Source organism: Enhydra lutris, unplaced genomic scaffold, assembly GCF_002288905.1.
Source record: "Enhydra lutris kenyoni isolate GAN:26980312 unplaced genomic scaffold, ASM228890v2 scaffoldscaffold4, whole genome shotgun sequence".
NCBI lineage: Eukaryota > Metazoa > Chordata > Mammalia > Carnivora > Mustelidae > Enhydra > Enhydra lutris.
The window spans coordinates 23,703,135-23,726,670 of record NW_019154088.1 but is presented as its reverse complement, the minus strand read 5'-3'; the positions used below and the strand labels follow the sequence as shown (position 1 = coordinate 23,726,670).

The 23,536-nt window shown below is 46.3% G+C and overlaps 4 protein-coding genes across 6 annotated transcripts; 3 read left to right on the top strand and 1 right to left on the bottom strand.

Annotated features, from left to right (window-relative positions):
• The first annotated feature begins 14 nt into the window (after positions 1 to 14).
• LOC111140505 (neural precursor cell expressed, developmentally down-regulated 8) lies at positions 15 to 11,355 on the top strand. The gene is made up of 4 exons (XM_022492743.1): positions 15 to 177; positions 10,116 to 10,163; positions 10,329 to 10,411; positions 10,992 to 11,355. The coding sequence occupies exons 1-4, from the start codon at positions 160 to 162 to the stop codon at positions 11,086 to 11,088; spliced, it is 246 nt and encodes an 81-aa protein (XP_022348451.1). The 5' UTR covers positions 15 to 159; the 3' UTR covers positions 11,089 to 11,355.
• A 61-nt stretch (positions 11,356 to 11,416) lies between these two features.
• Positions 11,417 to 13,583, top strand: LOC111140486 (magnesium-dependent phosphatase 1). 2 transcript variants are annotated; one of them, XM_022492733.1, is made up of 6 exons: positions 11,417 to 12,251; positions 12,362 to 12,422; positions 12,495 to 12,605; positions 12,929 to 13,036; positions 13,128 to 13,213; positions 13,382 to 13,583. In XM_022492733.1, exons 1-6 carry the CDS (start codon positions 12,215 to 12,217, stop codon positions 13,471 to 13,473), a joined length of 495 nt encoding a protein of 164 aa, XP_022348441.1. In that variant the 5' UTR covers positions 11,417 to 12,214; the 3' UTR covers positions 13,474 to 13,583. The 2 variants fall into 2 exon arrangements, with proteins under 2 accessions (XP_022348441.1, XP_022348446.1); XM_022492738.1 differs by lacking the exon at positions 13,128 to 13,213 and having other exon boundaries at positions 12,929 to 12,984; positions 13,384 to 13,583.
• Positions 13,584 to 13,953: 370 nt separating this feature from the next.
• LOC111140661 (charged multivesicular body protein 4A) lies at positions 13,954 to 18,023 on the top strand. Its single transcript, XM_022492866.1, has 6 exons — positions 13,954 to 14,146; positions 15,772 to 15,921; positions 16,013 to 16,190; positions 16,626 to 16,740; positions 17,139 to 17,274; positions 17,706 to 18,023. The coding sequence occupies exons 1-6, from the start codon at positions 13,984 to 13,986 to the stop codon at positions 17,762 to 17,764; spliced, it is 801 nt and encodes a 266-aa protein (XP_022348574.1). The 5' UTR covers positions 13,954 to 13,983; the 3' UTR covers positions 17,765 to 18,023.
• Positions 18,024 to 19,334: 1,311 nt separating this feature from the next.
• On the bottom strand, positions 19,335 to 22,268 carry LOC111140722 (testis specific serine kinase 4). Of its 2 annotated transcripts, none has more exons than XM_022492935.1 (4): positions 21,445 to 22,268; positions 20,868 to 21,082; positions 20,092 to 20,488; positions 19,335 to 19,646 (listed from the first exon to the last, which is right to left on the bottom strand). In XM_022492935.1, exons 1-4 carry the CDS (start codon positions 21,667 to 21,669, stop codon positions 19,464 to 19,466), a joined length of 1,020 nt encoding a protein of 339 aa, XP_022348643.1. In that variant the 5' UTR covers positions 21,670 to 22,268; the 3' UTR covers positions 19,335 to 19,463. The 2 variants fall into 2 exon arrangements, with proteins under 2 accessions (XP_022348643.1, XP_022348644.1); XM_022492936.1 differs by having other exon boundaries at positions 20,092 to 20,458.
• Positions 22,269 to 23,536: the final 1,268 nt, after the last annotated feature.

The window sequence follows — 23,536 nt, the reverse complement described above, 5'->3', positions numbered from 1 at the left end:
AACCCGGTGGAAACGGTGGGGGTGGGGAGGGGGGGTGGAGCCAGGCAGTGACCCGGAAGCAGAAGTGACTCCCGCAAGCAGATTGCTGGGGAGCGACAGCGGCGACCGCAGCGGTAGAAGCAGCAAAGTATCTGTGTGCAGCTCCAAACTGGGAAGAAGATGCTAATTAAAGTGAAGGTGGGAGCACCTCCAGCCTTGCCAAGACGCTGTGGTACTGGGCTGGCCGCTGTGCCTTGCGGGAGAAGCGGGGAAGGAAAACCACGCCTTTCCCGAGCCTGGAGGGTGCTGACAGCCTCAGGGCTCCGCGCGAGGGGTGATGGGAAGTAGGTCCCCCCCCCCCCACCCCCGCGCCCAAGGGGGCATTGAGGGCTGGGGGCTGGCCCGGCTTGACGACCTCGGGGCTTCTGCGGGTCTTGCTCTCTCTACCAGGACTGTGCCATGACCCAGAAGGAGGTCGCCTTTGTCCGGGGTCTAGGTGTACTCGAACCCCCGCGGTCATAGAGAAGGCCAAGCAGTAGCTTGGCTCCCTTTCTCGGATTCTTGGAATAAGCTGTAATCTCCATTCTGCATTACCCTCCTTACCTGCTTCTCCCAGCCCCTAATGCAGCTGCTTCTAAGCAAGCACAGCACAAAAACGTTAGCCTGGGGAACCGGGGGCCTCTCAGGAGCTATATTGTAAGCCTTTGCTGGTTGTCGCCAATGTGGTATCTCAGCCGGCCTTCAGGAACCAAAGCTGGGAGTGTGTTCAGTCAGCGCCTGCCTTTCTGAGCCGGGCCTCCTGGACCAGCCTCACTTTCTTGGCTGAGGCAGGTTAGTTATCCGTGCCCTGGTTCTTGGTACTAGCAGCGTTTCCTTCATCTCCATCTCCCGTGGTTCTTCACCAGTTCCCAACCCTCATTAGTCCTATATGCTGTTGCTTCTTTCCTACCTTCGGACAGGGAGACAGAGACTAAAAATTGACGCAGTGCAACATCCGTTTGGCCTTTTTACTGCTGAGTAAGTTTGCTGTTATTTCATCAGTGTGTTTACCATGCTTAACAGCCATTCTTAACCTCTTCAGTCTTTCCAAACCACTTCCTAGCTGAGGTTTGAGGCCAAAGAGCGTGTTAAAAATCATGGGTCTTCAAACTTTTGAGTAGTGACTAAAAGAGTCACTAATGTAAAATCAATTGAGTGGGTCACAAGCAACATCAAAAGAAAGAAAATAGAAATATCAGGGTATTGTTTCACGAAATTTTTGTTTTCACTTTATATGTATTAAACACATGTATGTGTTATTAGTACATATGTATTTCTTGGTGTGAATCTTGGTAGATTCACACCAAGATGTCTGAGAAACTCTGGAATGCTTTTGGATATGGATTCTCACATCTTCTTAGTAAAAAAAAAAGTTTTACTGTACTTGTGTTCAGGATTTTGTAAACTTATCGTTTTAAAAAAAGATTTTACTTGAGAGAGAGAGCACAAGCACAAGCAGGGGTAGGGGCAGAGGGAGAAGCAGGCTTCTTGTGGAGCAGGGTGACAGACTTGGGGCTCCATCCCGGGACCCAGACATCATGGCCTAACCCAAAGGCAGATGCTTAACTGACTGAGCTGTCCAGGTGTGCTGGGTTTTGTGAACTTAAAAAAACAAACAACAACAAAAGAACCCTCACCCTACACTAAAAAAAGTTTACCTCGTGTCCCATAAAAACAAAAACTTACCATGTGTGATATGCTCTGGTATTTCTAGTTCTGTTCTAAGTCGATTTCATAACCTACTGATGGGTTGAGACCTGCAGTTTAAAAAAATAACTGTGTTGGGGTGCCTGGGTGGCTCAGTCGTTAAGTGACTGCCTTCCGCTTGGGAGGTAATCCCAAGGTGCTTGGATTGAGCCCCGCATCAGGCTCCCTGGTCGGCGGGAAGCCTGCTTCTCCCTCTCCCACTCCCCTTGCTCGTGTTCCCTCTCTCACTGTCTCTCTCTGTCAATAAATAAATAAAATCTTAAAAAATAATAATAAAAATAAATTTTAAAATACTGTGTTGTGGTTGGGCTTCTCAATTTGAAAGTGCTAAGAATCACCTGGGGATCTTGTTATGCAGGTTCTAATTCCGTGAGCCTGGGATAAGACCTGAGATTCTGAATTTCTAACATGCTCCTAGGTGATGTTTATGCTGCTTGTCTGGGGACTACACTGACTAGCAAGGTTCTAGATTTTGTCTCTTTGAATCCATTTTCGTTCAGCATTTCTCTAAATTTGTCAGTCTCCTTTACTGAAACAGTTTCTTTTGTGCTTCTGCATACAGGTTTCTATGTCCTTCATCTTTCCCTCTTTTGTCGGCTGCATTGTTTTATCATGCTAACTACGTGGGAAAGCAATTAGTTAGCTCTTCTGTTACTATACAAATGATAGGTTTTATTATCAGGGTCTGTTTGTGAATTCTTCAGCTGTAATCTCCATGTAGCTGACTTTTTCCATATCTCTTTCTGCAGTCCTGTACAACAAAATCTCTCCTGATTTAAATCTTCTTATGATGCCTTATCTCTGTCTTTTTAAAATTAAATACATCATTTTCTGCATTAGGCCATCTTCCCAGTATTCATCTTATATACCGATCCCATCAATCTACCTGGTATCTGTAACCCAGTTCTTTAGAGTCGTTGTTCACTTTTGAACCTGATTTTTCCTTTGATAACTTCTTTTTTGCTTGATTTTCTTTCCATTCCCATTACCCTTTTTCTGGTGTAGGGTCTCCTTCACTGATATCTTTATTTCTCTATAATACCTCCAACCAGGTTTTCCTACCATGTACCCCCCTAACATTTAGAGTCTATGCTTGAAGTGTCTAAGCTTGAGACATGGCATACAAAAAATCATAGCGTACATAGTGTTCTTTAAATTTCTTTTTCATCATAGTACTCCCTGACCCCACATCCAGCATCAAGATCTAGAACGTTTTCATCCCCATCCTATGAAAATTCCCTAAGTTAGTTTTGCTTGTTTTCAAATTTCATATAAATGGAGTTACAGAATATATAATTTTGTGTCTGGTTTCTTCCACACAGAATTGTGTTTATTGTCATCTGTGTAGTTCCTTATTACTGTGTATGATTACATTGGATGACTATATCACAATTTGTTGATTCATTCTTCTATTGATGGATGTTTGGGCTGTTACCAGTTTCTGGCTATTTTGAAGAAGGCTTCTATGAACACTGTTATAGAAATCTTTTTTTTTTTTTTTTTTTTTTAGATTTTATTTATTTGAGAGAGAGAATGAGCAGAGAGAGTGGCAGAGGTAGAGAGAGAAGCAGGCTCCCCGCTGAGCAGGGAGCCCAGAGTGGGCTCGATCCCAGGACCTTGAGATCATGACCTGAGCCAAAGGCAGACACTTAACCAACTGAGGCACCCAGGTGCCCTATACAAGTCTTTTTGTAGACATAGGTTTTCATTTCCTTTCAATAAATACCTATTAGTGGAATTACTGGGTCATGTGGTAAATATATGTAAGTTTAAAAGAAACTGCCAAACAGTTCTGTAAGGGGTTGTGCCATTTTACATTCCCACTTGCAATGAATAAGCATTCCAGCTGCTCTGTACCCTAGTTAACTTGTAGTTATGTCCATCATTTTTATTTTAGCTATTATACTGGGTGTGAAATGTTAATTTCATTCAAGTTTAAATTTATTGATTCTCACCCACCATAGCACTTTGTCATCATACCTTGTGTTTGGATAGTAATATTCCATATGGCATTTCCCTTTATATTGGTTTGTTCTATTAATTGTATGTCTCATTGTTCCTTGGTTGTAAATCTTCAGTTGAAAAAGATTTTTTACAAGGGCTGGAACACTTAATTTCTTTTATATCCCTCCGGTGGCTAAAGCAGTATGTTCAGCTTAGGTTCATCATTGACTTGCTAAACAGCACTGAATGTATTCCCAGGTCACAATGACCAGATTTGGGGGAAGAAACACAGTATCGAGAATATCTTTTAAAATTGTTCACTTTGAATTTTAATTATGGACACTTTCAAACATATTTAGCAGGGGAGGGAAGGATATAATGCACCTTATATCCAGCTTCAAAACCTATTATCTCATGGCCAGTCTTTTTTTTTCCCTCATGGCCAATCTTAATTATATTCACCAACTCTCCCTACCTGATGTCTTAAGAAGCAAATCCCAAATAGGATAGCATATGTTATTTGTATGTATTTCAGTATCTGTCTGTAAAAAAAGGGCTCTTATTTTTCTAATGTAAATATAATTATCATACCTAAAAAATTAACAGTGATTTCTCACTATCATCAAATGTATCCCATCCTCTCATTTGTTTTGTACAGTTTGAATGTGAGTCCAGCTAAGAGCTATATGTTGAAGTTGGTTGATAGGGATTCTAAGTGTCTTTAAAAAATCTATACTTCTCTCTTGGGGCATCTGGGTGGCTCAGTGGGTTAAAGCCTCTGCCTTTGGCTCAGGTCATGATTCCCAAGGTCCTGGGATCCAGCCCCGCATTGGGCTCTCTGCTCCGCGGGGAGCCTGCTTCCCCCTCTTCTCTGCCTGCCTCTCTGCCTACTTGTGATCTCTGTCTGTCAAATAAATAAATAAAATCTTAAAAAAAAAAAAAAAATCTATACTTCCCCTTTTCCCCCTCTTCGTGTTTGAATAAAGTAGGTTGTGCGATGGAGTCTCCCGGTTTGGATTTTGCTGACTTTTTCCCCGTGTTGACTTTTTTGTTTTTAGGTTTTTTTTAAAAATATTTATTTATTTATTTTAGAGCGCTTGCGAGTGGTGGGAATGGCAGAGGGAAAGTCCCAGGCATACTCCCTGCTAAGCAGGGAGCCTATGTTGGGCTTAATCTCATGACCCGGAGAACCAGACCTGAGCCGAAATGGGGAGTCAGAAGCTCAACGGACTAAGCCACCCAGGAGCTCCTCCCCATGTTGACTTTTAATATATTCCTCTTTCCTCAGTATTTCCTGTCGATTGGTAGTGAGATCTAGAGGCTTGAATAGTCTTTTGTATGTGTTTTTGTGAGAATAATACATAGGTGATGGTATGGCATGTAATTCTGTCAGCTTGTTTTGCTTTTTTTTTTTTATTTCATTGCCTCTATCTGTTATTTCATTGGAGGCTACAAAACAGGGATATCTAATTTTATCGTTGCTTCATATATTAGCTGGAATGCTTGAACAGTAACTATTAGCCACATGGGCTTTGAGCACTTGACATGTGGCTAGTGAGACTGAGGAATTAGAAGTTAACCATTACCTATGTTATTTGTATTTAATTTTATGTATATATATGTATATGTATACATGTATGTATTTTTTTAAGTTTTTATATATTTATTTGACAGAGACACAGTGAGAGAGGGAACACAAGCAGGGGGAGTGGGAGAGGGAGAAGCAGGCTCCTAGGCTGTGCAGGGAGCCCGATGTGGGGCTTGATCCCAGAACCCTGGGATCATGACCCAAGCCAGAGGCAGATGCCCAATGACTGAGCCACCTAGGCAGCCCTAATTTTACTTATCTTAAATATAAAGCCTGAGACTTTATTCAGTCAGTGGAAAACTTTTAAGTATGCTTGGAATAAGTTAGGTATGTAAATCTACTTTTTTAACTGTAAATTATGAAATTTAAGTACAGATCAAGTATTTCAGATGAAAATTTACCATCTGAATTGAGACGTGCTATAAGTCTGAAACAGGACTTTGGACATTTAGTTAGAACAAAAGAATGTAAAATATATTACTTTTATATTGATTATACATTGAATTGATAATATTTTAACATACTGGGTTTAAGAATGTTAAAATTAATTTCACCTTTAAAAAATGTGATTGTTGGTATATTTAAAATTGTGTATGTAGTTTGCATTATGTTTATATCTCTGTTGGACAGTGCTGCTTTACAGAATCATTTCCTTATACTCCCATCAAGAACATTGTTTTACAGATAATGTTTTTCTCATTACAGTGTATCCATGGTATTAAAAAAAATGAAAAATACAGAAATGCACAAATGATATAATTAAAAGCATCCATAATTTCACAACTCAAGATAAAAACATTCATGAATATATCCTTCCAAACTTTTTTGAAAGCCTATAAATAATACAGTATGTGTTTTGTGTATGTGTTTTTTTTTTAACAAAACTGGAATTGTACCCTTATTCCACACATTATTTGAGGACTGTAGTTTTTCCTCTGTGTTTGTGGCATAATTTAACTCTCAGTTGTTTGTTATTTAGATTGTTTGTAATTTTTCAGTACCAAAAGACTATAATGACCATTGTCATAGATTTTTTTTTTTTTTTTTTTTTTTTTAAAGATTTTATTCATTTATTTGACAGAGAGATCACAAGCAGGCAGAGAGAGAGGAGGAAGCAGGCGCCCCTAGAGAGCAGAGAGCCCGATGCGGGGCTCGATCCCAGGACTCTGAGACCATGACCTGAGCCGAAGGCAGCGGCCTAACCCACTGAGCCACCCAGGCGCCCCAGTCATAGATATTTTTTAACATAGTCATGATTATCTTCCCAGAAGTGTTACTGGGACACCACTTTGCCAGATTGTTCTCTGGATATATTCATAGACTTATACAGTCCTAGAGTTTTAAATTTTACAAATCACTATTTTTTGTTTTTAATGTCATTATGTCCAAACATCTTACCCTTGGGAGAACAGTTCTCTTAGGGTTTTGTTTTGTTTTGTTTTGTTTTGAGGATATTATTTATTTGAGAGAGAGAGATCATGAGCAGGAGGAGGGGCAGAGGGAGAAGCAGCAGCAGACTCCCCGCTGAGCAGGGAGCCCAATGGAAGCAGAGCTCAATCCCAGGACCCTGGGACCTGAGCCAAGGCAGACCTTTAACCACCTGAGCCACCGAGGAGCCCCTCTTAGTGTCCTTTTTACTCTTTAAAATCTTTTCTAAATCAGAATGGATATTTGTTTATTAGTATTTATGTGATGGAGTATATTTTTACTAGAAATTTTAATAGTGCAGATAAGGAGAGTTCCCCTTGATAAACCCTCCCCTCAGTCCTACTCTTCTCAAAGATAATTACTGTTAATCCTTCAGTGTGTGTGTGTGTGTGTGTGTGTGTGTGTATCTACATATGGAAAATGATACCTAATTGTACATTCTTTAGATCTTTCTCCATGTTAGTGTATAAACTGCTGTGTAATAAATATATCATCCTGTGGATGTAACCATAATTTAATAGTTTCCTTATTAATAGGCATTAGGCTCTTCCTAGTGTTTTATAGTAAAACTGTGCTGTTTAGTAATCATGTTCCTCTTAGGATATGTACTCAAGTTTCAAGTTTTTCCTTTCTAGTTAATCTAGAAGTAGATTATCTGCTTGGAGAATCTTTGCATTTAAAGTATTAAGAGCAATAAAGTGAAATAATTTGTGGATGACACAGAATTGCAAACTTTTCATTTTGTTAGGAAAGGGCTTAAAAAAAACCCACCATATATTGTTTCTATTATTTCATAAAAGGACATTTAAAAAAAATTTTTTTTTTTTTTTTTTTTTTTTATTTTTTTTTTTAAATATTTTATTTATTTATTTGACACAGAGAGAGAGAGAGATCACAAGTAGGCAGAGCAGCAGGCGTGGTGGGGGGGGGAAGCAGGCTCCCTGTGGAGCAGAGAGCCCGATGCGGGGCTCGATCCCAGGACCCCGAGACATGACCTGAGCTGAAGGCAGTGGCTTAATCCACTGAGCCACCCAGGCGCCCCTTAAAAAAAATTTTTATTTGGGGCACTGGGTGGCTCAGTTGATAAGTGTCTGCCTTCGGCTCAGGTCATGATCCCAGGGTCCTGGGATCGAGCCCCATGTAGGGCTCCCTGCTCGGCGGGAAGCCTGCTTGTCCCTCTCCCACTCCCACTGCTTCTGTTCCTGCTTTGCTTTCTTTCTCTCTGCTAAATAAATAAACAAAATCTTAAAAAATAAACAAGTAAATAATTAAAAAATAAAAACATTTTTATTTATTAATTTTTAAAAGGTTTTAATTATTTGTTTTAGGGAGCGAGAATTTCAAGCAGGTAGCTGAGTGCAGAGCCTGACTTGGGCCTGGACCTCATGACCCTGAGAGCATGACCTGAGCTGAAATCAGGAGTCAGAAGTTTAACTGACTGAGCCACCCAGGCACCCCTGAATATATTTCTTAGCTTTATGAAAATCTTACAGTTGTCATTATTTTTCCCATTTTACCATAAATTTTCACACACACCAGCTTGGATTAGGGTAGAATCTTGAGAAGCACTGTTGTAATTTATTCTTTTGCGCCCAAACAGGTAAATGTAAAGGAGTTACTCTTGCATTCTTTTTTAATTTTTTAATTTTTTTATAAACATTTAATGTATTATTAGTCCCAGGGGTACAGGTCTGTGAATCACCAGGTTTACACACTTCACAGCACTCTCCGTAGCACACACCCTCCCCAATGTCCATAACCCAACCACCCTCTCCCGACCCCCCTCCCCCCGGCAACCCTCAGTTTGTTTTGTGACATTAAGAGTCTCTTATTATTTTTGCATTTTTAAAAAATATTCTTAGTACTGAATTGACTCTCATGGTTGAGAAATTAGGTCCTAAGTACTGTCATCATGTTGAGTATGTGAATCCCATAAGTAGAAACCATGTTACTTTGTGAACCTATCACAGGAGCATACATCAGGTCCCAATACCAGGCAGAGAATCAGGCAGTACTGAGTACAGAGCTTTTCTTTTTAGAGGCTCAGGGCCTGGGGTCAGAGAGTCTGTGTTTGGGTCCACACTCTCCCTTTGACTTCATCAGCATGCTTTTTAACCTATCCAAGCCCCATTTTCCTCTTCTATAAAATGGTGATGGTAATAGTATATATCTCATGAATACTTAGAAGGATTAAAGGTATTGATGCTTAGTGAAGTTTCTGACTGTCGGAACGTGTTCGTTAAATGCTGGCTATGATCATGACATACTCATTGGTGTATTTGGCCCTTTCACAAATATTCATTGACTGCTTATATGTCAAACTGTGCTTTGTGCTTAGATTAGGAAGATGAATTCCTGCTTTTTAGGAGATTGGAGTGTAAATTAGAGAGTTTAACACTTAAGTGACTAGCAAGAGGTATTAAAGTGCACTGGGGACCAGTCATCAATTTTAAAGAGTCCTTGAACATTTGGGAAAGAGTAGGGAAGGGTATGGCAAGAAGGGAAGCAGGAGACTCAAAGAAATGCCCTTAAGTCAGATTGCGCTTGGTATGTTTGTGGTCTGGATTATTGTAGACTGATGCAGATAGAGCTTTAAGAGCAAGGATGAATGGGAGATTAGATGAAGCACAACATTTGTAAATGTACAGTCCGTGTAATTATTGTATGTATTAGCAGCAGCCCTTAGCCTATGGAAGAAGTCAAGAAGACTAGAGCTGCACTTTAGTACTTAGAAGTCTGGAGAAAGAGGAGAATAGAATGTTGAATTTTAGTGTTACTTAACAAGTTGGGGGATCCTGGGTGGCTTAGTCAGTTAAACGTCTGACTTAGGCTCAAGTCATGATCTCAGGGTCCTGAGATCAAGCCCTGCATCGGGTTCCCCACTCAATGGGGAGTCTGCTTGTCCCTCTCTCTGCCCCACCCCCTGCTTGTGCGTGCTCGCTCTCTCAAATAAATAAAATCTTTTTTTTTTTTTTTTTTTTAAAGCTGGTCAGAGGTGGTCTCTGGTGTCCTTGAGAATTCTTTGAATTATATGAATGTTAGTTTCTAGCTTTGATACAGGAAACCAGGGCATCCTGATTGAAAGGCATGCTTTCCTTAGGACATCTCTATTGCGGGTCTCATCCAAAGGAATGACACTATTCTCATGGTTTCTAATGGGATAGGGTAGGAAGATCAGGGGTAATATAACCTGTAGGATTAAGAGGGTCAAGTGGCTCATAGCATCTTACCCTATCAAAGCTGTCTACAGCCTTAAAGTGTTTGATAAATACAGGTTTGGGTCAAAGCCTTCTGATTCTTCAAAGCAGCTTTGTTGAGAATGAGCTGCTCTTGGAAGTTGTAGATCCCCAGAGACCAGGACAGGGAGCTTTACCTAGAAGACAAATTGTATATTAGGCTGCAGGACTCATGAAACCCTTGCCTGTTTCAGACGCTGACCGGAAAGGAGATTGAAATTGACATTGAACCTACAGACAAGGTAATGTATGGCCAGTACTTAATGCCTGTCTCCCTACATGCACATTTGTTTGGATATGCTGATGAACTTAGTCCTTTTTGCTTTCATGCTATCTGCATAGCTCTTGTTCTTTCCGCTTCCATGGTTCTACCCCTTAGCAGTCCCTGACTACTTGTACCCTTAAAGGTGGAGCGAATCAAGGAGCGTGTGGAGGAGAAAGAGGGAATCCCCCCACAGCAGCAGCGGCTCATCTACAGTGGAAAACAGATGTGAGTTTGACATGGATACTCACAAGGTGTAACAATCTTACGTGAGGTTGAGGGAGCAAATACTGGTGGAGGAGCCTCAGATCCTTTGGTGATTTGGTGAAGCCTGTGAATTCCTTCTCAGAATAAGATTTTTGCAGACATAAAATACATAGATTTACAAAAGAAACTATATTGAGATACAGTTCTCAAAATACTAAAAACATTTGTGATATAATATATGTGGTTTATTAATATGTTAAGATCTAATGGGTTTAGTTACCATTAATTTTGACCTATTTTCAAATTACTTGCAAACAGTTGTAATATGCTATGAAAACATCCAATTTCTTTTGTTAACCAGTTATGCATGTCACTAATACCACTTTGGGTTTTTTGCTTGTGTTCAAAATTAAATAATCAAAGCAATCAAAATAATCAAATTTCGGTTAAGGGTTAGTAAAAATAAAGATGTAATTTTTTTCTCATCTGAGCTCATAGATCAGGAAAAAGACTCAAGAAACCCAGTGTATGAATCCTGTTCTAGATGGTGTTTCTAAGGCCCCCCCTCCTTTTTTTTTTTTTTTGCCTTCTTTTCCTGCAGGAATGATGAGAAGACAGCAGCTGATTACAAGATCCTAGGTGGTTCAGTCCTCCATCTGGTGTTGGCTCTGAGAGGAGGAGGTGGTCTTAGGCAGTGATGGACCCTCCCTCCATTTTACCTCCTTACCCTGTCTCTCGAAATGAGGCATCATATATCCTCTCACTCTGTGGGACACCAGAGCCACTGCCCCTTCTCCTGGATGCCCAGTCTTGTTTGGTGGGAGACCGTGAGGACCCCAGGATGCAGGGTTCCTGGCCCAAAGGGCCCTTGCTGGCTATTGGGTTTTAGTTTGCAGTCCTGTGTGCTTCCCTCTCTTATGGCCATGTCCCTAGTTGTCAATAAAATATTTCCTGACCTCCTGGAATCTTTCTTGTATTGCACAAATATGACTGAAATTGAAATGGACCCAGTACACACTCATTTATACCTCTGAAGAAGTAGGGCAATGGGAGGGAATGTGCCTTTGGGGTGGGGGATTATGAGACTCTAGGAAAGTCTACTCTGGGTGGTGTGGAGCCAGTTCTTACCAGCTCAGAGTTCTAATAATTGGCATCTCTTCCCAACCCCATAAGTGATTTCATGCTGGTAGCTTTAAATTGGCCTCAAGTGGCAAATCAGTCCCTCCCCCCAAAGTGGTTGTTACACTCTAATCAGTATACTACCGATGTGGGTGGCAGAAACCAGGACAGTGAATTCTCTGCCGTTGTAGCCCTGCCGGACGTTTGGGCCTGGTTCGAGAAAGACCTTAAGGGCTTTACTGACACTACATTGTGGCTAAAATGCTGCACGGGGCTCGGTTCTGTATTTACAGAGAGGCAGATTTGGAGAAAGGCTGTGTGAGGAGTGACAAGCTATGGGTCACTTAAGTCTCAACTGATAAGGTAAAATGAGAGAGGTGCCAGACGAAAGGGCTCCCTTCTCTGGCTTCTCTAGTTTAGCCGACTCCGGCCAGGCTGGGCGGAGCGGAGGAGCAAGGGAAGAAGGTGCCTTGAAGCGGCTGGACCGCCGCGGTGCCCCCACCCCAGCTGTAGCGTGGGCACTTTACTGCAGTCCTCCCCGCCGTACCATCAGAAGGCGCTCTTGCGCAGTCTCCAGCCGACAGCCCGGCCCGGCTCGGCGACGCTGTAGTCGCGGTTTCTGTAAGGCAGGCGGGGCGGCTCGTTGAGCCGCCGAGAAGATAAGGCTCGCCTAGCCTCGGGGCGCGCAGCCTGCTGGCGCCCACCATGGAGCGGCTCCCGAAGCTGGCGGTCTTCGATCTGGGTGAGGGGACGGGACTGGGGAGGTTCGCAGGCCGCTCTCTTCCAAACCCCGGCGGCGGCCCCCGAGGCGCGCGCGCTCGGAGCCTGAGCTCTGCGTGCGTCCTCCCACAGATTACACGCTCTGGCCGTTCTGGGTAGACACGCACGTAGACCCGCCGTTCCACAGGAGCAGGTGAGGCGGCGCTGGGGAGGCCGCTGCCGGCCTGGGACTCGGGCCGCAGCTGAGCGTGCTCTCGCCCCGCAGCGACGGGGCCGTCCGGGATCGGCGGGGCCAGGCCGTCCGACTATACCCAGAGGTGCCCGAAGTCCTGCGACGGTTGCAGGACCTTGGCGTGCCCGTGGCGGCCGCTTCACGGTAAGGAGAGCGAAGAGAAAACGCTACCGGTCTCATGCTGAGTGACGCAGGCGGGGGAGGGCTCGCGGCACCCCGGGGCTAGAAAACCTTCGGCCGTGCGGATTTGCATTCATTTGCATAGCTTTGTAATTGTACCCTCTCCCGTGCTTTTAATAAACATTGGCTCGGCGCCGCCTGTGTTAGACGGGAAGGCTAGAGAGTTAAATGAGGACCTAGGATGCCTACCTGTCCTGGAAAAATAGCAAGTTGACTTCTCCCTGGTTAAATATAACTTGGCTTGCCGCTCTGGCTCCCCGGATCCCATCTATGACACCCTACTGCAGGACCGGGGAGATCGAAGGGGCCAAGCAGCTTCTGGAGCTCTTTGACCTGGACAGATACTTTGTTCATCGGGAAATCTATCCCGGCAGCAAGGTCACCCACTTTGAAAGGTAGGTGGAGATGAGGGTAGCAGGAGGGAGCCCAGAGAGGCTGAAGGAGCTAAGAAGCCAGCGGGGTCCTACCCTATCCCTCCTTGCACAGGTTGCAGCAGAAGACTGGAGTAGTTTTTTCCCAGATGATCTTTTTTGATGATGAGAAGCGGAATATCATAGACGTCAGCAAACTGGGTACTGAGTGGTGAGATTAGCCATTTGGGGAACGAGGAGAAAGGGTTCCTATGGGGGGTTAGGTAGGTGTGTGTGGGATGGGTAGTTTGCGTGACAGTATTTGGGTGACATCCAAAAAAGATGAGAGGAAAAACAGGCTTGATGAAATGTGGCTTCTTTTCTTCCTAGGAGTTACCTGCATTCTTGTCCAGAATGGAATGAGTCTTCAAACCCTAACTGAGGGACTAGAGACATTTGCAAAGGCCCAAGCTGGACCCTGAGGTCCAGTCCTGCGGCTGAGCCTCACCGGAGGCATAAAACGGAAAGGAAATCGGGAAGGCATTTCCAGATGTATTTGTAAATTATTAAAGTATGTTTGTGTGTGACAGAAGAGATCTTCCGGCTTGTTTCTGTTTGCCTAGCGATGTAGCCGGCCTCGGCTATGCGGAGGGGCCAAGAAGCGGAGGGCGTGGCGTTAGACTTCATCAGGTTGGGCCGGAGAAATCTATGGCGCCCCCGACTGTGCCCGCCTTGTGCTCGCCGCATCCGCACCCCGCTTGCCGAGCGCTGTCAAGAGCCTGAAGAACTCTTCCACTGGCGCCAAGCAGTGTGGTGCACGACCCTGCACACTCCCAGAAAAACAAATACTGAATTTTGGGGTGGGGGTGCGGCGGCCTTTTTAATAGCCCCAAGCGAAGCGGCGGCTTTAAGTGGCGCTAAAGGGTTGTGGGGAGGGGCGCCGCTGGCGGCTCGGGTCACGTGATAGAAGGGGGCCTCGTCGGCTCCAGTTGATGATGTCGCCGGGGTGCCCCAAGGAGCGATTGGCCCAGGCGGGCCTCGGAGCGCTGAGGCTGCACCCTCCCCGAGCAAAGGCGGAAGTCGCAGGACGCCGTGGGGCGGCGGCGGGAGAGGCGAGGGTGGCGATGAGTGGTCTCAGCCGACTCTTCGGGACGGGTGAGTGCGGGCGAGCCGATCGGCGGAAGGTTCTGGCCAAGGGGGTTGGGGGGAAGGCGGGGGCCCCGGACTGGCCCGAAAACCCCATCCGCTGCCCAGCGAGGCCTCCGCACGTGCCAGGAGGCTCCGCCTTGTCCGAAAGCCCGGCTCCGGCTGCCTGCCTTCCCCCACCCCGGAGAGAAGAGAGGGGGGCCGGCCCCGGGCGTGAGCGGGGGTGGGGGTTCCCCGCCCTTCAGGCTGGGGCGGTGAGTTTCCGCCTGTCGTCGTCCTGCCCTTTCCAAAACACGGGTGCTTCCTTTATGCTGGCCGAGGGGATCTGAGATGGTGAAGAAAGATTGCCTACTTAAAGCTCCTACGTGGTGGGGGAAGACAAGCAGAAACGGACATACACAGTGTGGTGTAGCTACTCCATGACAGAGATGTTCCCACTATCCGGGGAAGCACAGAAGCAGCGCGGGGGTTGTGATCCAGAAGGCGAGAGGTATGCCAGGTGGAGAACTGAGGGACTCCAGGAAGATGGCACTGTGTGCGAAACAGGAAGGAGTATGGTGTGTTTAGGGGAAAGGAGTTCTGGCTGGCTGGCTGGCTGGCTGGCGCGCGCGCGCGCGCGCGCGCGTGTGTGTGTGTGTGTGTGTGTGTGTGTGTGTGAAAAAAGAGGAAAGTAGAAGGAAGTGAGGATGGAGAGGTAAACAAAGGCCAGATTAGGAATGGCCTTGTATGTCTCATTAAAGTTTTGGGTTTTATCCTGTAGGCAATAGAGTCTGGAAGGATTTTAAGCAGGCAAGGGCCATCTTTTTTTTTTTCTTTCTTTCTTTTTCTTTTTTTAGAATAACTCTTAGAAGTGCAGAAGATGGAGGGGAAAATTGAGACCAGACTTTTTTTTTTTTCCTCTAGCCCCTGTACTTCATTCAGTTTGATCCTGTGGAATCAGGACCTTGGGCATCTCCTAGGACAGCAAGTGGAACAGTGATTATAAAAAGTGACCAAACTCTGGCGGGGATGTGATAATGGGACAGCTGTGCGTGTGTGAGGGCAGGGAGTGGGTGGGAACTCTACCTTCCAGTGTAAACCTAAACCGGCTCCAAAAAATAAAGTCTGTTATTTAACAACAACAACAAAAAGGCTTGGAAATGACTTGAAAGGCAGCTTGGAATAGCCAGCGAATACTGGATTTGGAAGCCACATTTCAATTCCTTCTCCATTCTTAGTAGTTGTGATTTTATATTTTTTTAAAGATTTTATTGATTTATTTGACAGACAGAGAGCACAAATAGGCAGAGAAGCAGGCAGAGAGAGAGGAGGAAGCAGGCCCCCTGCTGAGCAGAGAGCCTGATCAGGGGCTCAATCCCAGGACCCTGGGATCATGACCTGAGCCGAAGGCAGAGGCTTTAACCCACTGAGTCACCCAGGTGCCCCAGTAGTTGTGATTTTAAACAAACAAAACCACGTTAACATCTTTGTGCCTCTTTCCGTATTTGTAAACTGAAGATAGTACATTCATTGTAGAGAATCATTTAGGGATTGACAGGACCACCTTTGAGTGGGTAGCACACACTCTGCACTTGGTGACTGGTGGCTGATTTTTTCCCTTCACACAATATGGGCCGGCTTGGTTGGGACTCCAGGGAAGAAAGAGAAGGGGCCAACCCCTGAAGAGGCAATACAGAAACTGAAAGACACAGAGAAGATACTGATCAAGAAACAGGAGTTTCTGGAGCAGAGGATTCAACAGGAGCTACAGATGGCCAAGAAGCATGGGATCAAGAACAAGAGAGGTAATGGGATGGGGGAGAGGGGCCAACAGGGTGGGCCCAGGTAGGAATCAAGGGCTTCCAGCTCTGATGTTCAGGGTGTGTGCCACATCAGCCGCCCTACAGGCTTTGCGGAGGAAGAAAAGATTGGAACAACAGCTGGCACAAACCGATGGAACATTATCCACCCTGGAGTTTCAGCGTGAGGCCATTGAAAATGCCACCACCAATGCAGAAGTGGTTCGTACCATGGAGCTCGCTGCCCAAGGCATGAAGAAGGCCTACCAGGACATGTGGGTACGGGGGGAGGGCAGCAGGGGGCCCAGGCACTGGGGAAAGTAGCTTGTATTGTACTTTGAATCTTAAGACCTCTCAGAATGGGAATTTACAGTACAGATGTCTATGACAGCGAGATCTTTGTCAGTCTCCTTGCTTCCTGTAAGGTCTCCTTGCTGGCTAAGTCATTATAGGGAGGAAAGATGATTTTTCTAAGTTTTGAAGACCCTTCAGAGAAGGGAGTGCAGCCTGTCCTCCCCACTGTGGCTTCTTGCCAATCCTCAGGCCAGCCTTGCCTCCGTACAATTTCCCAGGGATCTCTTCTACCTGATGGCCATGGATTTATCAGCCTCGGGCCACAGGAGGTGGTGGGGTGGGGGTCTTCATTCAGGCAAGACAGGAGCGTTAGGAGGGTTGTTGCCTGATTTCTTGGCTGTGTGTCTTGTTCTTAGGGACATTGACAAGGTGGATGAACTGATGGCTGACATCACAGAACAACAGGAGGTGGCCCAGCAGATCTCAGATGCCATTTCTCAGCCTGTGGGCTTTGGAGATGTTGTGGATGAGGTGATTGGGAGTGAGGGGTCAGGAAATATGGGAGAAAGCAAGAGACCAGCCAGAAGGAAGGCCCGAGAGAATCATGGGGCAAGTTTGCGGGAGGAGAGGGACTCTAGAAGTGGTATGTTTTTGGAAGTACAAGTTCCCTTTCTTCATCTTTTTTTTTTTTTTAAATTAGAGAAAGCATGAGATCGTGGGAGGAGTGGGGTAGAGGGAGCAGGAGAGAGTCCGAAGTAGACTCAGTGCTGAGCTCGGAGCCTGACATAGGGCTCGATCTCACAACCCTGAGATCAGGGCCCTGAGATCACAACCCGATCTGAAACCAAGAGTCACATGCTTAACCAACTGCGCTACCCAGGCTCCCCCTCATTTCTTTAGGTTGAACAGTTTTATTGTTCCGTATCCAGGATGAACTGTTGGAGGAGCTAGAGGAGCTGGAGCAGGAGGAATTGGCCCGGGACTTATTAACTGTGGGTGACAAGGAGGAAGAACCCCCCATCGAACTGCCCAGTGTACCCTCTACACATCTGCCTGCAGGGCCAGGTATTCAGGGCTATTCTATTGTCTTAAGGACTTGAGGAGGTGGGATAGATATGGGGAAAGATTATTCCTCTTATATACTGCTTCAAAGGAACCAGGCAGAGAGGACTGCTGCTACAGTTGCACAGGTTGTTGACTGCATAAGGGCACCTGACTGAGCAGGAATAAAGACTAAAGTCCCGCTTGAGCCTCACTTGGCAAGCTGGGTACCCTGGTATAGGGCTGCAGGTACTGGGAGAGAGCAGCACATTCTCCTAATTAGTATGGGGGTGCTCAGAGAATTAGCAGCAGCTCACCAAGCTCACCAAGGACCATACCTTTAGGTTCTTTGCTGGGGAGACAAAATTCAGCAGACTCAGCATTCTAGCAGGGGATTGTTGGAAGTTGCTACGGCCCTAACACTTCTTTCTTTTCTGGGTGTCCTTTCCCTGAAGCTCCTGAAGCAGATGAAGATGAAGAAGCCCTAAAGCAGTTGGCTGAGTGGGTATCCTGATGAGTATAGGCTTGTTTTCCCGGTGCTGCCTTATTGGTCCCTTTTCCTTAAGTGCCAAGTGCTAAGCTAAAGGAACAAAGCCTTTTGGGGAGGTCCTGCTGAGGATGATAGTGTGACCTTGTGAAAAAGGGTTGTCGCCCTCCCCTCCCTGCCTCAACTCTGAAAAAGGACCATGGTGAGAGAAGCCCCCAGGCTCCCTTCTCTGTGATTGCACTTACGGTGCCCTTGTTGGCAATAAAATCGGGCAGATGGAACCACAGTGCTTACACTGCCTCGTCTACACCTGAAACTCTTCCCTGGCCTTTGGAGCTTTGTGTCAAGCAGTGAATCACAATGGGAGTAATGAAGGGAGTAACGAAGTATTGGAACAGGGAACAAATGGGAGTTGATATCTTGACCTCCTATGTTCTAGGTAGGTGCTGTTATCTTTCAAGTTGGTCTGTCCTAGAGGTGCTTGCTTAGTGCTGAGGTTAAGCACAGGGATTATATATCTTAGAACCATGCAGAGCTGTCTGAGTCTTCTGCCATTGCTTACCCCCAGTCATGCCTCTGCCAAGACAGCCCCATGATTTACTACTCATTTTCCTTTTGCAAAGTCCATTTTCAAGGACAGGGAGGGAGAATACAGGGTTAAAGAAAGAAGTAGCTTTCCTTTATTCACGGTCCATGATTAGTAGGCTTGGTTTGAACTGTCATTTTGGTGTCTTTTTGTTGTTGTTGTTTAAGATTGATTTATTTATTTTGAGAGAGCATGTGTACACAAGCAGGAGGGGCATAGGGAGGAGGAGAGAGAGAACCCCAAGCTGAATCCCTGCTGAGCACAGAGCCTGATGCAGGGCTCAGTCCCACAACCCCAAGATCATGACCCAAGCAGAAACCAAGCATGGGACGCTCAACCAACTGCACCACTCAGGTGCCCTTGTCATTTCTGTTTCTAAGAGCAGTAGACGAGGGGCCATGATGCACTAGGATTGTTCAGTGGTGGTTAAAGTGGCATTGGGAGAAGGGAGAAGGAACCAGGATATCTCACCCATCTTGATACCCATTTCAAAGAAAACAAATAATGCCATCCCTTTGGACTGTTATAGAGGCAGAGCCATAACCAAAGAGCAACCTGGGGCTCTTCCGCACTGCTTGATCATTTAGAATGCACAGAGATGTAAAATAACGAGCATCTACTTGGCCAGAATAATGAAGCTTCCCAAAAGTGGGTGTTCATCCCAGCACCCTCTCCCCCATGAGCCACGTATGAGCTGCATTGTGAATTACCCTGTTGATTTAACAGATACCAAGATGACTGGTTACAGACTCTGGTTAGAAATCCACCTCTTGGGGCACCTGAGTGGCTCAGTGGGTTAAGCCTCTGCCTTCAGCTCAGGTCGTGATCTCAGAGTCCTGGGATCGAGCCCCGCACCGGGCTCTCTGCTCAGCGGCGAGTCTGCTTCTCCCTCTCTCTCTGCCTCTCTGCCTACTTGTGATCTCTGTCAAATAAATAAATACAATCTTAAAAAAAAAAAAAAAGAAAGAAAGAAATCCACCTCTTACCCTCAGTAAGTGTTCCCTGCTAATGTTCCCCTGTAGAAAGAGTGTCTTTGACCCCAGCTGCTGAAACTAAATCAGATTTATTTTTGGTATAAAAGATTTTTAGCCCCAGACCCTCCTGCTTTGCTCCTCTCTCAACCCCTTCCTTCAACCACTTTTAGGTATTGATTTCCAAGGATTGGTGCCGATTAGTGGTGCTGGGGGGTTGGCACATGGCCTCAAGCAGCCTGATCTCATGGGTGGGTTGCTCAGGCTGGAACTTGAGCACCCAAGGATCCTTGATGATGTCCAGGATGGTGGCCCGTTTGGTGGCTTGGCGTAGCGTCTGGAGGACCACGTTCTAGGGCAGGGGAAAGAGAGGTCTTGGCTGAGCTCGCCCCCCATTGTGCCACACGGGCAGTGAGCAGTTGGACCTAAGAGAGAAGCAGGAGAGCCCATCACACCACTCTGGTGAAAGGGAGTGTGGTCCTGATTTTATCTGGAAGAGCCAGGCATTTAACTCTGTGGAGGAGAGGGAAAGGAAGGGTACCTTGGGGGAAAACTTGCATAATCCCTTTCTGGCCTAAAGAGACAGAGGCTAAAACCTGCTTAGGACTGTCATGTAAGGTGTGGAGCCCAGGGGTGTCTCTTTTAGCTCCCTCCCAGTTAACTCCTCTAGGGCAGGGGTTAAAGTATGAGATGGGTCTGGTGGGGAAGAGCCTCCCCCAGGGTGGGGAGGCCTGGGATGGGTCTTCCCTCCCTGTGGGTCATCCCTTAGGCCTCAGCCCTCCTGGGGGAGCCAGCACCTTGCACTCCTGGGAGATGGAGTAGTTAGATGGAAAAGTGACCTCCTTTTGAGTCTCTTTCAGCAGCTTCTTGAGATTGGTGTCATCAAAGGGCAGCCGGGCGACCACTAGAGTGTAGAGGATGACACCCATGCTCCAGGTGTCAGACAGGAAAGGGTTGTAGGGCAAGCCCAGCAAGATCTCCGGGCATGCATAAGCAAAGCTGCCACAGTAGGTCTGGCTGAGGTGGTTTGTAAAGCAGTTCATTTGGCGGTAAGAAGGGCTACTGTGCACTGTCTGGTTAGAAGGCACCATCTTGGCGAAGCCAAAGTCCGATATCTTCACATTCTCCCGCTTGTCCAGCAACAGGTTCTCCAACTTTAAGTCCCTACCAGCAGCAGAAAGGCTGGGGGTCAGGCTGGGGAGAGGGCTTAGTATTAGACCGGGAGCTGAAGGGCCAGGGGTCAGAGGCTAGAGATGGAAAAGGCAAAGTGGAGAGAGGTGCCATTAGGCGGACACAGGGAAGAGAGGAGGAGCCATGGAGTTGTGAGCAGAGCCCAAAGGTGAGAGAGGATGGTACCTGAGGACCACGGGGGGCTCGTCATTGTAGTTCACAGTGCCATGCTCACAGTGGGCGCTACAGAAATGTTCTTGAGCAGAGAATTTAGATAGAGGGGATGAAGGGGCCTAGATAACTGAGGAAGGCCAAGGGAGGAGAAAAGAAGGCAGAAAATGGGAAACATGCATGAAACCCCCTGGAGAGCCCATGGGCCCCAGCCTGGTGGCAGCACCCTCACCGGTGCACGATGCCCTTGCTGTGCAGATAGGCGATGCCCAGGGTCATCTGGGAGAACCACTTGCCAGCAAGGGGCTCAGAGCAAGCCCCGTAGCGCTGGATCCACTCCAGGACGTCCCCGCCCTGAGCCAGCTCCAGAATGATGTACACTCGGGATGTGGTTTCGATGGCCTGGTAGAAGTTGATGAGGTACTTGTGCCGCAGGACCTTCATTACCTGGCCCCAGAAGAGGGACCCATCAGACCTGGGAAGGGAGAACCCTGGCTGTGCTCCCAGCCCTCCTCCTGCTGTTCTAACTAACTTAGAACTTTGCAAGAGGATTAAGCTCCAGAGGCCTGCATGGTCTGTGGGCAAACACTGTGCTTTGGACTTTTACTTTGTGAGGGGCTGGAGGTGAGTGGGTGGGTGGAAAGAGGTTGAATTTCCATCAAATCATTTTCCATCTGCTTAGGAAGACATTCAGCCCTGATTGGGAGGGGTGGGGTGGGGTGTTTTGTCTCCTCCCCCTCCTAACATAGCCCTTCTGAGAAGTCTTAAGCAGCTCGGTATCAGTTCCCTTTTCCGGCCCCCTTTCCAACCTGTATCTCACGGGGCAGGAACTTGTTAAGATAGTCCTCAGAGGCCTTCTTCTTTGAGATGATCTTGACAGCCACCATCACCTTCTGCTTTGTGTAGTAAGCCTCATACACCGTCCCATAGGAGCCATTGCCAATGACCTTGCCCACCTCATAACCATAGTCCTCCATGACAGAGCGGTAGGCTGAAGTGGGTGGTGCTACCTCCGAGGTGTCTCCCTTCCCCATGCTGTTGGGCTTGCTGAGAGCAGGGAACTTTGCTACTTAAAAGCCTATTATCTGCTCAGAAAGCCAACCTTGAGCCACTGAGGGCTAGGGTACCAAAGTGAAGTCAGTCTCTGAATGCTTGCCTATATAGTCACGCAAGTCTGGGATGCTGGGCTCAACTCTCCACTAGGAACATGGAGGGGGAAGAAGGGAGCAGTAGTTCTTTTTGTCACCACTAGCTGTTGTTGCTTCTTTCTCCTCCTGGTTACGGAACTCCCCAGGGTCCCATGTTCCACATACATCACAATTCACCTTCTTTCCACCACTGGCCACAAGGCTTGAGAATGGTGCACTGTGGAACATATTCCTGGAGACAACTTCTGCAGTCTGGTGAGACCCCCTATAGATCTAGTCGATTGAGTTTCCGCTGTGTGCTAGGCCGTATGCTGAGTGCTGGGATAAAATCGCCAATAACATCCTATTCTCCTAGACTTTATTATCCAGAATGAGAAACACACATGTTAGAATATTACAGAGAATTACAAGGCATTGTAGAAGCCTATTCTAAGGAATCTTAACCTTACAGTGTTTTTTGTTTATATGGCTTAAAGCAACCACCACTTTTTTTTTTTTTTTTTTTTTTTTTTTTCAAATTGAGCTGGGCTCAGTTGGGTGGTTCTTCTGGTGGTCTCATCTTAGCTGGGATGGTTTGTTTCTGCCGCATATGGTCTCACCATCCAGCCAGACTAGCCAGAGTTCCTCCACATAATAGCACTGATTTCTTTTTCTTTTGTTTTGCTTTTAAAAAAAAAAAAATTACCATGTAATGTATTATTTGTTTCAGGGGTACACGTCTGTGATTCATCAGTCTTACACAATTCACAGCACTCACCATAGCACACACCCTCCCCAATGTCCATAACCCAGCCGCCTCATTCCTCCTGCCCCCTTCCCCTCCAGCAATCCTCAGAGTAGCACTGAATTTCAAAAGGAAAAAAAATCAGAAATTGCACGATCAACTACGCCTAGGCTCCATAATTGCAGAGCATCACCTCCATACCTTTATACAAGTAAAAACAGTTACAAGGTTATGAGATCTCAGATCGAAGGGATGGAAGAGACTCCACCTGTGAACCTTGAAATGCATTCTTATCTTGCTTCCCATGACCCTAAGTTCTGTAGTTTTCCTCTTATCCCTCTAGCCATTCCTCAGACTTCACTGGAGCCTTATCTTCTCTATTTGTCCCTTCATCGTATCCTGCCACAGGCCTTACTTCCTCTGGGCTTTATGTTCTGTTAGGATCTCACCTGTTCCCAACACTTTAGTTATTAAATCAGTGCTGACTGCTCCTAATCTCCTGTCTACCCCAGATGTCCTCTGTACTTCAGATCCGCATCCAGTAGCTTACTGGACATCACATGGACAGGTCTTTCTCAGGTCTCTTAAACTCACCATGTCCAAAATTGAACTCTTTATGTTCTTGGCCTAGACTGCCTCTTTCTGTTAAGTTTTTTTTTTTTTTTTTTGTAAGATTTTATTAATTTTTTTGACAGAGAGAGAGCACAAGTAGGGGGAGAGGCAGGCAGAGGGAGAGGGAGAAATCGGAATTCCAGGAAAGTGGGGCTTAATCTCAGGAGCGGGGGATCACGACCTGAGCCGAAGGCAGTCGCTTAACCAACTGAGCCACCCAGGCGCCCTCTGTTAAGTTCTACAGTTGTCTTCAGTTTACACACCCAGGTGTCATCCTAGACCCTCCCCTCTGCCTCAGCCCCTACATTCTGCCTCCTAATTATCTTTAATAATATATTCTGGCCTCTTGAAGTGGCTGCCACTTTGGTCAAGCCTCCATCAATTCTAGCAAGCTTTCTGTTCCCCGCCAGTGTTCAC